The 16889-nt window shown below is 50.2% G+C and overlaps 1 protein-coding gene across 6 annotated transcripts in view; it reads left to right on the top strand.

Annotated features, from left to right (window-relative positions):
- farp2 (FERM, RhoGEF and pleckstrin domain protein 2) overlaps positions 1-16889 on the top strand; it is a 32974-nt gene that overhangs the window by 3889 nt on the left and 12196 nt on the right. For 5 of the 6 annotated variants that reach the window (XM_023822309.2, XM_023822306.2, XM_023822308.2 and 2 more), the window contains exons 3-13: positions 7633-7737; positions 8023-8065; positions 8277-8355; positions 8470-8567; positions 8826-8940; positions 10370-10517; positions 10608-10703; positions 10780-10943; positions 11251-11319; positions 11411-11468; positions 11565-11748. In XM_023822309.2, the coding sequence (XP_023678077.1) occupies positions 7633-7737; positions 8023-8065; positions 8277-8355; positions 8470-8567; positions 8826-8940; positions 10370-10517; positions 10608-10703; positions 10780-10943; positions 11251-11319; positions 11411-11468; positions 11565-11748 (1159 nt within the window). The remainder of the gene's footprint in view (positions 1-7632; positions 7738-8022; positions 8066-8276; positions 8356-8469; positions 8568-8825; positions 8941-10369; positions 10518-10607; positions 10704-10779; positions 10944-11250; positions 11320-11410; positions 11469-11564; positions 11749-16889) is intronic. The other variant, XM_023822310.2, reaches the window with a different exon arrangement.

Here is a 16889-nt window from a genome sequence, read left to right as displayed (position 1 = left end):
TCATTAGGAGAGGGATTGGATTCATCCTGCACCCAATAAATTGGGGAAACCGATAGCCATATATAATTGAGTCCTTGGAAGTGTAGAGGCTTTTCCATGAAATCATTTAGAAAAGTGTGGGCGGTGCTGATCCTGCTGATGGTTTGAAAGGTTTGTTAGACTGGAGTGCTGCACATCTTTTGACTGACAACTTAAGTTATTCTCTTGAGTTGTTTTTGTAAAGATTTATCTGAAAGGATTGCTGTCTGTGGGGTTACAGTGGTGTTTAAATGTTCTAATGATCGCATGCTGATTTAATAACTGGGGCTGCACGGTGGTGCAGTGGTTAGCACTGATGTCTCGCGCTTCTGGGACCAGGGTTCGAGTCTTTGCCATTATTGCGCATGTGGAGTTTGCATGTTCTTCCCGTGTCGTTGTAGGATTTCCTCCGGGCACTCCAGTTTCCCCCCCCCCCCCACCCCCCACAGTCCAGAAACATGCTGAGGTTAATTGGAGTTACCACATTGCCCATAGGTGTGAGTGAATGGCGTGTGTGTGCCCAGCGATGGGTTGGCGCCCCCTCCTGGGTTGTTCCCTGCTTTGCACTCGTACCTTCCAGGATGGGCTCCAGACCCCCCCGCAACCCTGAATAGGACAAGCTGTTAGACGATGGATGATTTATTAACTGCTTTTATGAGCTGTTTTTAACACTTTGTTGTGACGTTTTCAGCGAGACATGAACTTGGGAAGTTGTGTGGCTACTTTTGTTTTTGTTACGGTGGCAGGAGTTCAGCGTGTCAACAGCCTTTCTTGCAGTTACAGGTCTCCCCCCGGCTTGACGAATGCCCCGTTGCCACTCTTTTGGTGTTGAGTTGCCGAACGTCACAAGGCGATGTGCTTTATATAGCCCCGGGTCCTGTTTACATTCAGTTGGGGCGTTAGTGACCGTTTAACATGCTGGCCTGGTCCAGTGTTAGCGGTGTGGCTGCTTCTGATTTTATGACATCAGAGATCTGGGTTGTTTAGCATACACCTCGACCTAAACTTATAACGTACCGCCAGGGACCAAAGCAGAAATGCAGTGTTATTGTCTTGCCTCATGTTAAAAATGTCGGTCAATGGAGGCGCAGCTTGGAGTTCAGTAACAGCTAATGCTAATTTTAGACGTTCTTTATATTCAACCGTAAACTTTCTTCCTTACTGAAATTCCCCCCTAATGAGGTGAAACCTGGGGTGTTTTTGCACAATGGCTGCTTCTGTGTCTGTATGTGAAACATTCTCGTAGGGCTGAGCGAGTTGTTCGTCCTTTTGTTGTAGCCGCTTACTTTCATAGTGTCCAGCCACTGCTGATACCCTGATGAGACGGGTATCCATGGAGGTTGACCTCCCTTTGTGGTTTCCTGCCGGTCCCGTCCGTTTTCCAGTCCCTTGTGCGCGGTTCAGGGAGAGTGTATGTTAAGGCCATTAGATTGTGGTCTGTACAGCTGGCCGCTGGTTTCGGAACACTGCTAAATTTAATGCCTGTTCTGCACGCTGCCATTTATTTCACTTTGGTGGTATTTAACTACAGTATTTTGTTAAAGTATATGCTTTGTCTTTTTAAACCCATTTAGCCACCCTGTGATTTTTTTTTTTTCTCTTTCTTTTTTTCCTTGTACTTTTCATCTAAAAATACTTAACAGGCTGGGTGTCCAGGTCTCTTTCGGGGACTTTGAAGCAGCTGGTGTCCAAAAGAACGTTGCATGCTGTTTCTTCACGAGTGCTGGTCTAGCTGTGAAAGGCTGCTTCAGAGCCAGACTTGTGGGTAAATGGTTGATTGCAGTCAGTCAGCTTGAGTTAATGCGAGAAGTATGTGGGGCTCCGGGTGTGTGGCGTTTGATGTGTAATTCATCCCTCTGCCTTAACGTCGCGGTGTTCCGGGAAGGTTTGCCTGCCGTTCTTCGGCGTACTGATTCCTGGCTCCGTCTCTGGTCTGACCAGACAGACCTTCCTGAGCCAGATGTCAGTACCCAGACGTGGGCTGGACGTTTGTTCATGACTGGCTCTGGTTTTGTTAACATGTCATCACACTGGCTGCAAATCAAGCGAAGTAAGTCAGCTAGAATGTATTATTACCAGGCTGGATGTATACTGTATGTCCCAAATGCTGTAAGTCAAGGACCTCTGTAGCCTTTGTGCTTAAGTAGCCTTGGAGAAAGTTGCCTCTTCATGCATTTTAATTACAACCACATTAGATACACTGTGACATCTGAATTCCACCATGGCAATTCAACGTATGCTAGGCATGTATGTATGTATATATTTATTTCTGAATTAGTTCACTGAGCTATATCAGGAAGTGAGCGAGGACTCGCAGCCTCCTTTGCATCGTTAAGGAGTTTACACATGAATGTAAATGGAAATGACTCTCTCAGATCCCCCCAAGAATTGTGTGAAGGAGTCAGGAACGTTCCTTTTCTGTGCGCTTTTCAGTGTTCTTGTTGGGTGTCGCCTGGCTCCAGTGAATGACTTTCATCAACCTGGCAAAGATTTCTCCCCCCAGTTTTTTTTCTGGGAATTTCCTGACTGGGAATCAGCCTGCCTGGACCAGTGTTTGGTAAATGATTCGTTGACCAGGTAATTCTTCGGGTGCTTGTGGTTTGGGTGAAATGTGGTGTAGTCAGACCCGCCCATATTAAAGTTTGCTGTATTCTCGCCATACGGTGGTCATGTGGAGTTCTTTGTGCATTAGATAAACCTTACAGTCGGTGGGAACTTCTGGCATCAGACGTGTTAAGTGTCACTGTGGTGTGATATTTTGATTGTGGAAATGCCTTGTGAGAAGGTGTGGAAACGAAGATGGGGGGGGGGGGCTTATTTCTGGGATGAGAAGGTCATTCGTCTCACTGCTTCAGGTGCTGAGTATTCCTGGCCCTTTCTGCTCGGCCATTTTTTGGGTGGACCTAATGCAGAGACCGACGGGACCAATAGGAACGCTCCCCTTTGCAAAGTTTTGGAATATTGTCTGAAGTCTGCATGAAATATGCCCCAGAACTCATTTTTGGTGCATGAATTTGTGATGTTTGTATTTGAATCGGTTGATAATATATCTGATATCAGGTGGGCTACCGCGTAACATCAGCATTTTGTCATCATAAGATTTGCTCTATATATTCTGTTCTCCAGGCTAAAATGCTTGTTTCCTGGCAGCAGGACCCTACAGAAACCTGAACCTGTTGATCACAGAGTTAGTTCCCCAACTCCTTTAAGTCCATTTCATACCTGATTAGTTTCCCTTGAAGACTTGCCAACGAAAGAATGTGATGCTGTCACATGTCAGCACCATGTAAAGTATTTCATTTTGGCAAAAAAAAAACGGCCCCCAGTAAAGGAGTGTTTGGGGCTCACCAGAACAGACAGCCCCGTGGGAAGATGGGGGGCATCTCGGGGCCAGCAAACACCATGCCTCAGCAGCTGTGTTCAAGTCGGTCAGCCAAACGGCGAGCATTCCCGCAGGGAAGTGGCCAAAATGTCGGAAGCAATTTGTCAAGAGACTGCTTGATGGAGGGAGTTGGCCTGCAGCTCCGCTGACGGGGGCTTCGGGCGGCCGGGCGTCCGGCCTGCGGCTCCGCTGACGGGGGCTCCGGGCGGCCGGGCGCCCGGCCTGCGGCTCCGCTGACGGGGGCTCCGGGCGGCCGGGCGCCCGGCCTGCGGCTCCGCTGACGGGGGCTCCGGGCGGCCGGGCGTCCGGGCAAACCGCATGGCTCGCCTCTTCCTGCAGCCCAGCAAACCTCCCGCTTAACAGTGAGATTTCCATGCTACTGACGGTTTTATAAGCATGTTGCTAAGCATTGCCTGGATTTCTTCTCAAGTCCAGAACATAACGTAGCACATAAGGTGGCAGACGAGTTATTACTGGCTCTGCATGGAAGACGCACTGCCTTCCAGCATCTTGGCAATCTGAAATTTAATATGAAAAATGTAGGAAAAGTATCAGATTTGTGAGTTGCTGTGCTTATTGGTTTGTGCAGTTCACACAGCTTGGGGCCTGTTTTACTTGTCAATTTAATTTAGATTCCAGTGTAGTTTGGGCATCTCGGACTGCGTTATAATGATGTGTTTTTATGGTCCTGTTGTCGGCACACTCAGCCCCCACATCTTTTGTCATCTTTGGTCTCTTGGTTTCCAGAGACCAGTTTCGTTGAACCTGGGGGTGTTTTAGCCGAAAGGGGCAGTAATTCTCATTTTCGTGCACCAGGTGTGCCTGGGTGCCCTCAAGGTCAAGGGCTGCCTCGGACTCGGCCTCGGTGCAGGATGTTTTTCATGGGGCCTCCCGCCCCCCATCCCTGGAGGAGAAAGGCCAGCCTTATGGTGTCTGGCTGGGGGGAAAGAGTCATGGAGACACAGGCTCCTTTTATCCGGAGTGAGCGGCAGGCCCTGATGGGCCCTCGAGCTCACAGCCTCGTGGGGGGGGGGCTTGGAGAACTGGCCTGTATAACAGCCACCAGGCGGAGTTTGGGGGGCAGGCAGTTGACTCCTTGAGAACGAGCCGCGAAACTGTGGGGTTGGCGGGGGCTGGTAGGGGACCTTCCTGGTTTTTAAAGGATCTCTTGTGTCTGGGACGCCACTCTGGAAGGAGAGAGGGAGAGAGGGAGGTTATCCACCAGAGCCCGGAGGAAGTTACGCCAAGGAATTTTAACAACTGGCCTCTTAAACTTTTAACCCCCTAAGGCAAGGAACTGAGAAAAATAGTCAAGCGGCACTGTAAAGCAGAAAATACGCCCCACCCCGTTCAGGTCCTGGTTTGGATCCAGCTGTAATGTGAATTTAAATGACGTTTGTTTTATGGGCAAAGGTTTGAAGAGCTGGTTTGTTGCAGTTTCTGAAGTGCGTGTCCTGCGGCCCCCCTGGGTGTTTCTGAGCTTTTACTGTAACGACTTAGCTACTCGCCTCACTCTGCCGAAGCTGCCCCCCCCCCCCTGCCAACTATGAGTTTTAAGTAAGCAGACGAGTTTTTTTTTCTGGTGTGCGTTTGGAATATGCGCTGTGTAATTTGATGTTCTCCTGTGGTCAGAACTTTTATGACTTTGTCATTACAGAGGCATTTCTCTGTATAATTACAGCTGTGTCGTATTGAAATTTTTAAACTCTGTTGGGGGGGGGGGGGATAGACTCAAGGTTCCGAATAACTATGGCAGCAAATGTGCTGTAATGATGATCGGCTGTAATTCTCCTGACGTTTCCCCCCCACACAGTTAGATTTGCATGCAGTCTGCTTGACAAGGGCCCCCATGTTTGTTTGGGCTGGGGGTGTGACACAGAAAAGACATGCCCCCCCCTCCCCCCAGCTGCAGTATCCAGTGTCCATGCTCTCAAGATGGCGACTTGAATCGGGAATAATTACATAGCCCATCCCATCCCAATTTCCTCCTGTTTATTTATTCATTTCTCACCTATCGGATTGACTAAGATTTTGCGCAGAATCTGTTAAACACTGTAATCACTGTTGCACTTTACATCATTGTGTCCTTTGTTCAACTGCCCTGAGTGCCTTTAATTGCCCCTCGGGGACAAATAAAGTTTTTGGAATTGAATTGAATTGAAGTGACCTTTAATCTCATCTTCGGGCTGAATGTGTCTTGCTTGAGTCCTCCCCCGGTGTGGGCTAGGTCTGGAAGGGGCTGTATCATCATGAGAGCACATGGCTTAATCACATATCGACCTCATGGAAAGGCTGTTTTGCGCCTGACAATTGGCTTGCGGTACAGTCATGCTCGGGGGCTGCTCGTTGAAGCAGGGGTAGCCCACACGTGTGTGGCGAAAGGCAGGGTGGGGCGTTCTCTGTCATGCTGGGGCCTGCCAGCATGACCTAAACCCCAGATCCTGAGCAGGATTAAGCTCAGCGTTATCTTCTGCAAAGCCTTATGCAGGCAGCTGGTTGAGGCGCTCGACGTTATCTGAGAAGCCGTGGTTCCCTTAGTTTTTCCTGATATGCTTTCCTTCCCAGTAAGATCCGCCTACGTCATTTGCCACATGTTCATTAAGCTGATTTGAGGCCAGTAACTTTGGAAGAGAAGCACATGAGGAAACGTATCTCTTCATGGACGGCACTGGGCCCGTTGTCAGGGTACACTGTGAGTGGCATGCCCCTCTGTCGCAGGGCATGTAGACTCAAACGTGCTGCTGCACTTATGGATGGTGATTCAGGAGTAAAGTTGTCAGTGTTAGACGTCATTTCCATACCGCTTATTTAATGCGTCAGACAGCATGACCTTTCCCGTCAGGTGAGTGCCTGGTGAGTAATCAGGACGCCGGACAGGTCTGTCCTCCGGGGGAAGGTGAGGAGGGCGTGCTCAGGCGCGGTGGCTCGCTGACGCAGTTTGTTCGAGGCTCATCCGACGCCCTGGAGAATGAAATGTAAACAGTGGCAGCCTCGCAGGCAGGCTGTTGCGGGTTACAGATGGTTTACGGGCAGCGGAGGGTGTAATCCCCCTGCCCCCCTGCGGATTAGGAGACCAGCATGTCCCCCCCCCCCCCAGAGGTGAGATGGCCCGGCCAGTTTGGGTTAGTCCTGGACAGTTTTAGGGGTTTATCCTCCCTATTGATGGTCATAGTAAGAAGATGCTCTCTGGCTGAAGTGTGACGGTGACTTGATTCCATTGACATATCAGTAATGTTAGTGTAACGTAACCAAGTCAGTCAGTAAAGCGACAGGGTTTCATTTAATTTGATCATTTCATTGTTTTCTTCTTTATTTGTCTGCCCCCTCCACCAAACACCACCTACCTGCTCTGGAATGTTACTTGCAAGCTCACCTCCCTGTAATGACTATGAAATGTGCTCCCAGAAGTGCAGCTTGATGTATGGTGATTTTCCCACGATGCCACCTGTAACATTTTAAATGGCTTCACTTGAATGCCAAGGTTGGCAGACCATGCTCGGGGGGGCGGGGGGGGGGGATGCATCGGTCTCGCGGAGGGGAGCCCCCTATAGGGACCTGGGGCAGCAGCCTGTTATTCCCGTCTGTTTCCACTGGAGTTCTCCAACCAGAATGAGGCATGCAGTGCCAGTGATGAGGATGCAGTCTGTGTGATGGGGGCGGGTACCCACATGCCCATCTCTTTGTACGGTCAATTATCCAGCCTGCTGCTTGCCAGCCCAGACAGCCGGAGATGGTGGTGCCTAAATCAGCTTTTGTTTCAGCTGCTCCTTCCTTTCTGCCCCATTGCGGAGGTTTGCTCTGCCAACACCAACCAGACTCGCTCCTTTCCTCCGCCCATATTGCATCCAGATGTTTCCCCAGTAATTTTCTTATAAAAAGATGTGGTCTCAGGTTTCATGTCTCCGCAGTGCCATGTCCTTTCTGTAAATAGTCATTAGTGACCCGCTGAACCTCGTGGTTCCGACATGCTGAAGTGCGGCCGGCCACCTCGTCTCCGTAAGCCTGCTCTGGGATCTGGGATCCGGTCTCGGACTTCTGGGCCCTTGTTAGTCTCCCAAATTAATTTTAGGAACTTGGGAGCTGATGTGCTTCTCCTCTGCTTTGAGCTCTCTGGCAAGAAGCGACATTGGTATTTTTTTAGACATGTTATGCAATCTCGGTATATTAAAGAGGGAATGTTATTTCCAGCTCGATCTCTCACTCACTTGTCTCCTGTCTCGCCCCACCCCCAGACGAAGGCGGATGGCCAGGCTCTCCTGAATGAGGTGTACCGGAGGCTCAATCTCATCGAGTCGGACTACTTTGGCCTGGAATTTCAGAACGTGCACATGAACTGGGTGGGTTTTGAAAGAACCCGAGTAACGAAACTGGAAGTCACCAGTGTGACGATTCCTGCAAATGTCTGTCTGTCCCACACACACATGCAGCCAAACTTTTTAGTCTAACTACAAGCATGAATTCCTCCATGTTAACAGACCTCAGAAGCATGTCTGTACAGTTTAAGTTTTCTTATCTGTTGCTTTCTGGGGAAGAATTCTCCAGTGGGGGTGGGGGTGAGTTTGTCTTGGGTTCTGCTATGGGGTTAAAACACTCAGCTGCTCTCGTTTTTGCCTTTTTGACAGACATGGTTGGAACCGTTGAAGCTCATAGTGAAACAAGTAAGGAGTAAGTAGAGTTTTCTACCTCAGGCCGTGCTGTTAAACCTTCATTTCAATCTGGTTATTTATGATTTGACTTGTTGCTTGGTGGACAGGTGGACATGAACCGGCTTAACTGCCTGCACCACACTTTGGTGTTGCATAAATAAGTAGAATGTGCTGCACAGCATGCATGCAGTGTCTCCTACTGGAGCAGTGATACCAAGTCTGTGTTCCAGGGCCCAAGAACACGCTCTTCAGGCTCTCAGTGAAGTTCTTCCCCCCAGACCCTGGCCAGCTGCAGGAGGAGTTCACCAGGTACGACTTGGGAGCCTTACCGCCAGAACCGAGCCGCTATCGGATAACCTGCCGTGGCAAAGCCAGCTGGGAGCTTTTAATTGTGCCAACTGCACCCCTTTATCGTACCTTTAGGTACCTGTTTGCCCTGCAGATGAAGAGGGACCTGATTGAGGGCAGGCTTCACTGCTCTGAGAATACCGCCGCCCTGCTGGCTTCTCACTTATTGCAGTGTGGGTACCCATGCAGTGCAAGGCGTGTGCGTGAGCATGGGTGTGTGTTATGAATGATGCACCGTCTTAAGGCGTTATCTGTCACTGTTTTACTGGGTAAGCTTTGGGCTCTATACCTCGCTCAGCAGCTGCAGCCTGCTACTTGTGGGTCAGGGAGTGGGTGGCTGGCAGGTTTAATTTTTTTTTTGTGTGGGGGGAGGGGGTGGATCGCGTTTGCTTTTCTGCCCATCCAATAAGCACATGCCAATGGATCCACAGCGGAGATGGGCGACTATGACGACCTGGCCGACCGGGACTTCCTGAAGCTGAACAAGCTCTTGCCCAGTCAGGATGTTCTTCAGGAGAAGATCATGGAGTTCCACCGTCGGCACTTGTGAGTCTTTGCCCTGGCCCCAGGGGTCCAGTGGGGGGTTTTCCTGGCTGCTACACTGATTGCCTTCAGCTTGGCTAGTCTGACAATTATGAGGACCCCTTCCCCCCCCCTTCCCGGGACTTCAGGCAGTTGCTCAGAGACACAGCTCTTAGCTGAAGTATTCTTCATTAGGATAACCAGTTCACATGCTTGGCTGACTCCCTGTTACTGACTGAGCTATTTAAAGATGCACATTAGTCACCATGTTCAGGTGTAGGGCAGCAGGCTGTTTCCGGGGATTTGATCACAGAGCCCGTGGATGTGGTCCGTCTCTCTCGACGGGGAGGACGTGAACTCATCTCTATAAGCTTGCGGGGTGTCTGCTGATCTCGCTGCCTTTCTAATCCCCCTCCCCAACTCACAGACTTATTGGCCATACAGAGACCAACTGGGGCTCTAAGGGGTTTTGGTGCTTAAAGGATGAACAAAATTAGAGCCTGTTGATTAGGGCTGTCATACACACAAAGAAACAAATTAATTGTGACCGAGTTGGTAACGGCTAATGCTAATCCTGGTTACAGTCAGTCATCATTGGCAGTTTTTGGAGCATCTTGATTTCCCGATGAAATACACCAACACCAGAGTGAGAGTAGCTGATAAGACAGACTGTCTGTCGGCCGTGGTGCTAGAAACACAGCCAGCGTGCTAAATCACTGCAGATTATCATCTGAATGTGTACCGCTGGAGCAAAGCGGAAGGCACCTCTGCCAATTAGTGTCCCAGTGGCATCTAAGGCACTTTTACCAGGAAATTCAGACCAGGCAAAAAAAAAAAGACTGGCAATAGGGGTTACAGATATGCAACCACAGTAGTAGAGTACAAGGATTCAGTTCACTGTAATTATATTTTAGATTTTTTTACAATATGCAAATAAGCGTCTGTTTTGTTAACTTTTCCATAACTTTTCTTAATTGTCTTTGCATATTTGATAATTAATTTCAAAACACATTCTGTTTTCCTTCTGTACCAAAATTGTACCGAACTGTAAATTTTATGTACAGTTACACCCACGGTGTTGATGCTGCGACAGAGCTGGCCAGCATTTGGCATTCCGTTACGCGTCTTCAGAGGCAAACGACTCCTTGTGAACCCAACTTCGTTGTCACCGTGCCCCTCGCAGAATCATGTGACGGGAGAATTTTATTCACTGACGACTTGGGCCAGACGTATCTGTTGGGGTTTGGCTGACACATTTCAGCATGAGGAACGGGAGGCTGGGGATATGCCAGAATGGCTGACTTCAAACGAAACGCAACTTTTGTCTCTTTACATGCTTCTCTTTACATGTCCCACATGTTGCAAAGCTGTTCACTATGGCTTCAGAAATCCGCTGTGTTGCGTGCACAAACCAATCACAGACTGACACTTTGGCTTTTCCCACCAATGACAGAGGGCAGACTCCAGCTGACTCCGATTTTCAAGTACTGGAGATCGCCCGCAAGCTGGAGATGTACGGCGTGCGGTTCCACCCTGCGGCGGACCGCGAGGGTACCAAGATCAACCTGGCGGTGGCCCACATGGGTCTGCAGGTCTTCCAGGTGGGGGGCCTTCAAGACTCGTACCTAACATAGGTGGGGGTATAGCAGGTCTGTGGGTGTTCTGAATCTTTGTGTGTGGCATCTCCCCAGGGTAATACAAAAATCAACACCTTCAACTGGTCCAAGATCCGCAAGCTGAGCTTCAAGAGGAAGAGATTCCTGGTCAAGCTCCACCCAGAGGTCCATGTGGGTATCACAGGGCAGCTGTGTGACTAACTTTAATCCTGCCATTGTTATGACCATCATGTTTCTCTTTGCTCAGGGTCCCCATGAGGACACGCTGGAGTTCTTGATGGCCAGTCGGGACCAGTGCAAGGTGTTCTGGAAGAACTGTGTCGAGCACCACACATTCTTCCGCTTGTTTGACCAGCCAAAGCCCAAGTCCAAAGCCATTCTCTTCAGCAGAGGTTCCTCTTTTAGATACAGGTGGGATTTCTCTGCCTACTTGGGTTGCAGCAAAGGAAGGTCTTTTGATGTTATGTCCTAAATCCGCACATGAATGTTTGGTAATGTTTATGAATTCCATTTATTCCTTGTTTTATGATCTTGGATGTGAATAATCCCCTGCCCGTGTCTTGAAAGACCATAAACATCAAAGGGCTGCAGATGGGTTGGGGGGGTGGTTCTCGATGACGTCTTGGTGTGCTGATGGCGCTTTGACGATCCCTTTGGTCTCCAGCTGCGTCAGCTGCGCTGCGGTGTACTGACAGGCTGCTCTGTTGTGCATTTTCAGTGGGAGGACGCAGAAGCAGCTGGTGGAGTACGTCCGGGACAGCGGTGCAAAGAGGACCCCCTACCAAAGGTGAGTGCCCTGCTGCCACGCCCCTACTTCCGGTGTCTAGTGTCATGTGACATGCCCTCCCCCACCCACTTGCGTGTCATCCTTTTTGCAGGAGGAACAGCAAGAGCCGCATTTCGAGTCGCTCCGTGGCTTCTGATGTGCCCAAACAGGTCAGGTGACCAGAGCATTTCGAAGGCCGTCTTGTTTGTATCCAGACATGACCCGCTGCTGAGCCCTCGACTGACGGGTATGTTGTTCTTTTGTAGAGCCTGTCGTTCAACGAGAGTCTGAGGGTGCCGGCGACGCCCTCTTCAGCCACTGTGTCCTTCCACTCGCTCCGTACCGGAAGCCCCGCCCCCCACACGCCTCCATTGGCCGGTCCGCCCATCTCCCTGAAGGAGGAAACCTCCCAGGCTGCCACCAGCTCCCCGCCGCGCCCCGCGTTTCCAGGTGCCCTTAGTAACTGGGAAGCGGGAGACTGTAGCCCCCACTCCGTGTGCGTAGAGAGTAGCCCCTCCCACCCGTGGCCCCTGCAGAACGGCAGCAACAGCGGTGATCCGCGGGGGCGAGTCGTAAAGGGAGGGCACATCTGGGGAGGTACGCGGGGGCTGAAGGGGTTGCCCGCAGCTCTGGATTTTGGGTGCGACCCCCCGCCCCTCCGGCCGGCTCCGGTCTCCCCCCTCGGCAGCCCCCAGCTGCAGCTCATTGAAGAGTACATAGACGACGACCCCAGCGACATCTCGTTTTTCGCCGGGGCGGTTGACGCGTACGGCCTGCGGTTTGAGGGTGCAGATGGCGGTTTGGAGGCTGCGTGCGAGGAGGTGGAGGACGAGGGGGAGGACTGCGGTGACTGCGGGGCCTACGGCTCTGAGCTGATGGAGTTCTCAGACGAGCCCAGCTTTTTCGCTGACGACGGGGTGCCCCATGTGGAGACCAACTCCCTCCTGATCGACCATTCGGTGTGCAGCTCGGTGCCCGACTCGCTGTCGCTGGGCCTGGGCGGCTCCGAGGCCCCGTCAGAGGCCAGCTCCATGGTCAACTTCCCTGCATACTCGGTGCGGTCAGAGGCCAGCTCGGCAGCTCAGTTCGGGGACCTGGCGGAGCAGTTGGAGCAGCTGAGCTGCCCGGCCACAGGCGCCGAAGGCTCCAGTGCCGCCAGCTCCGACTGCGACTCGGACTGGGGCTACGACGGCGGCCAGAGCCTCTTCTTTAGCAGCCCGTTGACGGGCGTGCCCGGCGTGGATAACTTCCTGCTGGAGTGCCACAACCTGCAGGCGCTGGGCATCGGGGACGCTCCTGCGGGCACCCACGTCAAAATGTAGAGCCTCCCCCCCCCCCCCCCCCCAAAAATATATGCAGGCTCCCTGTGAGCTTCGCAATCCTGTTCGACGACCGATATATATATTCACCTGGGACCACTTGCTGTCCGTTTTCCTTCAGAAGATTTTCTTCTTATCTCTTGACTTTTCAGTTGTGGTTCGCTTGGTGCCCCTTCCCCTCCACGCACTCTCGCTTTGGCCTTTGTGGGTCTGTGTGAGTGTCACTCTGAGGACTCAGCTGTCGATTGGGGAGCCTGGTAGGGCGGCTTCACCGCAGTGCGAGGCAGTGGTGGTAGAGCGTGTTGTGGTAGGACATGGCGGTGAGAGAGCGCGTGCGCCCCGCCTGGTTCTGCGGCCACCTGTAAGTCACACCAGACGCCTGTTTTGTGGTTTGTGCTGCTTTTCTGTCGTTTACGTCGGTGATGGCGGAGCCCATCTGTGCCGGTCCTGGGTCGCGGAAGCCGTCACAGGCTGCTCAAGCAGGAAATTATGCAGAAGCCGTCCGCTTCTGAAAAGTCGTCAGCATGTTGCGAAATTGAATTTTAATTGGTTGCTTAGTGCTGGTTTCTATGATTACTATGGTTTCTAGTGCTTAGTCACGGCCATTGTCGGTCTACAGTCCAACTCATAATTTCATAATTGCTATTAATCTCAATGAAACTTAACACACCTTTACTGTTATTCTTCTTAACATTCAGTGTCACTCTAGTCATTATCTTGCGGTTTCTTCATATTTATTTTGACCATTGTTATTCCCATGTAAAGGAACTTAATGGTTTTTTTTGCATGGATTTAAACTGCCTTGGTGCGCATTGCAGTCTCTGCAGGACCTTTTCAGCCCCTCCCAGGAAGTCCAAAAGTTACAGATTGGACCCGTTACCTAGCCGGATCTGTCAAGTTACCAGAAATATCAGCTTCATGCTTTAAGGCTTCATTTGTAGCACATGTTTTTGGGCCATGCTTTTGTATTTTCTTAAACATTATTTAAGCGTATGTGCATATTATAGATGTACATTAATTATCAAAAGTACAATAGTTGGCTTGGGCCCTTTTTAATTTCTTTTTAGCGTGGCTGGCTGAAAGGTACAATTTGGCTTTAAAAATCACTGCCGACAACTGCGTGAGGTTTGTCTCTTGTTCATGGTATAAATGCTGGTTTCATGTCATTGTTTTTGGCTTATACAGAAATCGAGACCTCTTCCTTCAAGCTCACTGGTCTCATAGCTTAGCTAGAAAATCCAACACATCATAAAGTTATAATATTTTACTTCTCAACTGGATCCATGCTTTTAGAATGTCTATACCAGTATGTTGAAGCTTTTGCAACACAGCGCCCCCTGCTGGAGAGTGGCCTGATATTTGATCTATGTAATGCTGGGTGATAAAATTACACCATGGATGTATATAGGGCTAGTAGGTATTGTGGCAGATTGCATAAAGAAAGTACTGATTTAAAGTGACCTCATGCATTTATTACAGTTTGAAGTATTTTCAGTTTTTTTTTTCCAGATTGTTAGCTTGTGCCAAAAGTTTTACAGCTTAACTTAGAAATTGTTATAATTGAAATATTTATACTCATGTTTAGCAAGATAAATATTGAAGTATATGCAATGCAGTTATTGCGATTTCGCTTCTGACAGATGCTGGTAGCTGTGGAGTTGGGTGAAATGGTGGCAGTTTCTGCAGACGTTGTCAGCTTTGGGTTTGGACGACTTCTGTTTTGCGTTGGGCCCCTTTCTGCAGGCTGAGTGCCGGCTTCGCTCTCTCGGTGCACGTGGGCAGCGCTCCTGGTTCTCCCATGACGTGCTGTCTGCTGGTCCTTATGTGTAGGAGAGTCTGGTCTGTGGATACTGCTCAGTGCCTCCTTCATCCTTCCAAGCCATCTCTGTAGCACTTAAAGCTAGCTTCCAAGTTGCACTTTGGGGCTCTTTCCAATGTATTTGCTTGGGTTTCTGGGTAAAATTAGAAGCCCCCCCATGATGAATGGATTTTCCACTTCATATCTTTTTTTTTTCTATGCTGATATATTTTTGGGGGGGGGTGTTGGGAGAGGGGGGGTGTTTGTACCTTAGTCCACCCCAGGGGTGATAAGCTGAGGAGCAGAGGAACACTGACGTCTGGTGCGTGTTCCCACCTCCGCGCCAAAGCCTCCCCACCCACTGTTACAGCTGTGAAGTTGGTGCCCCTTCTGACTGCATGCTCCAGGTCGCCTTTTCCCTTGGGGGGTGTCTCTTTTTTGGCTTGGTACGCTGTGTCTGAGCCATCCTTGTTCCTTTTCCCTCTAAACTTTCATTCACTAAGCTCCCTTCATATATTATTCATGTATCTCCCCCCCCCCCAACCGATATGAATGTTGAATGAATATAGTAGGAAAACACACTGTGGCATTGCAGTAGGCCGTACAGCGCCGCCCTGCCTTCCGCTTCTGGCAGTGTCCCAGCTGCTTGGGACACTAAGCTGCCCCCCCCCCCCCCCCCCGGGACTGCCTTCTCGTCCCGTCGCCTGCCATCCCCAACACAGAGCTGTGATGCCCTGAGCCGGAAAGCGCATCTCCCCTCATCTTCCTCCTCATCATCCCCGTCTAACCTGGGTCCATTGTCTGTGGGGTGTGGCTAAAAGCTCGGACGACATGCAAACGAAGGGAGCCTTGGGTGCCTTTTTTTATTAATATTTTTGTGTTTGAAGTCACACACTTTACTGAAGGAGGAGGATGACATGAATGTCCTGTAGGAAGGACCAGCAATGGACAGTCAGATGCTGCAAATTCCATCGCTCACATGTTGCTGTTATTCACTGAAATTGGAGGAGCCTCAGTCTTCCCAGCAGAGAATGTTTGTTTTGTACATGTGTGCCTTGGCCACGGAGGGTCCCTCAGCGCGGGAAGGTCGCGGGGCTCTCCGGTGCTGCCACATGCCCCAAGCCCTGAGCCTTAACCGTTGTGTGTTTTTGAAATTGTCTGTGTGGAATGATGCATTATCAGACTGTGAGAAGGTAATTTTAGGGGGAGCTAATCGCTCGGCATGCCTCGTTTGTCTGTTTTGTTTTGTTTTTTGTTCCCTCTTCTGAAGTGCCTTGTAGAGAGCAAAGCAAGGTGGTCTGAAAGCATTTCTAAACGGGGGAAGGTTTTTCCAAACGCCACATGCCAGGTGGTTGTCTGCCTGTTTTGCCCGAAGGACCTTTTAAAAGGTGATTATTTACATTCCCCCCCCCCCCCCCGTGTGAAGCGGGCCAGGCATGTAGTTTTCCTCATCAGGCAGATGTGTATAGCCCCCTCCCCATTGCTGATTTTGCTGATTGGCCAAAGGAATGAGGGGAGAGTCCTCTCTCTTCATATCAGATGTTTTTTAATCGATATCAGTCCTTTTTCACCAACATAAACGTTTGTTTTAATATTGAGTAAACCCTTCAGCACTTAACGTGACCCTTTGTGGCGTGTCAGGTGCTGGGTTTGGTTCAGGCAGGTTTGAGAGCCTCTGAAAATGGCCCAGCGAGCCAGCTGGCCCGACCGTGCTTTGGGGGAGCTCTGACCACACACCTTGCTTTGGTTTCGATCAGCAGTTTGAGCCGCTCGCCCCGGCTTGATGTACGTCTGCCCTGTGCCGGCGACAGCTTGGCCCAGTCAGTCAAATGCTGGACGTCAGCGTCTTGAACTGCATTTTTTTGTTTGTTTTTTTTTGTTTGTTTTTTTTCTAAGGAAAAACCATTTCAACTAGTTTTATCATTGTATGGTGCTGGTATAAATCAGTGTACTTCTTAAAATAAAATCATTTTCATAACTTCAGATGTGTTTTATATTCCAGTTATTTTATTCATCATGTGTGTATATGTATATATATACATTTATTTAGTTCTCCTTTTTAGCTTCTTGTAATTGAAGCTGACCTTTGGCGATTTAGCTTCCCTGCTGGAAAATTCGACAGGTTGGAGCTTCTTAGAATTTTAGTGGCCTTGATGCCCCCCTCCCCCCCGCTCGCTCTCCCGGGAGTCCAGTCTGGGGCGTGGGAGCGGCGCTGTGGTAGCAAGCTCGCTCCTGGAGGGAGCCTAGCGGACGCGTTTAGCGTAGCAGCCAAGCGCGAGGCCCTTGGGATAAGGTTACCTTTTCTCCCCAGGCTGGTTGTGGGGAGTCGGGTCTCTGTGGCTGAGGGGAGGAGCCGGAATCCTCTCTTTCCCTAACTGCGTGGGCAGCGGATTTCCACACTGCACTGTCGGAGGGAATGACACGCAGCCAGTTTTTTTTTCTTTTTCTTTAATAAACATCTGAAATGCATGTTT

This window comes from Paramormyrops kingsleyae, chromosome 21, assembly GCF_048594095.1.
Source record: "Paramormyrops kingsleyae isolate MSU_618 chromosome 21, PKINGS_0.4, whole genome shotgun sequence".
Taxonomy (NCBI): domain Eukaryota; kingdom Metazoa; phylum Chordata; class Actinopteri; order Osteoglossiformes; family Mormyridae; genus Paramormyrops; species Paramormyrops kingsleyae.
This window is presented reverse-complemented; position numbering and strand designations above follow the sequence as displayed.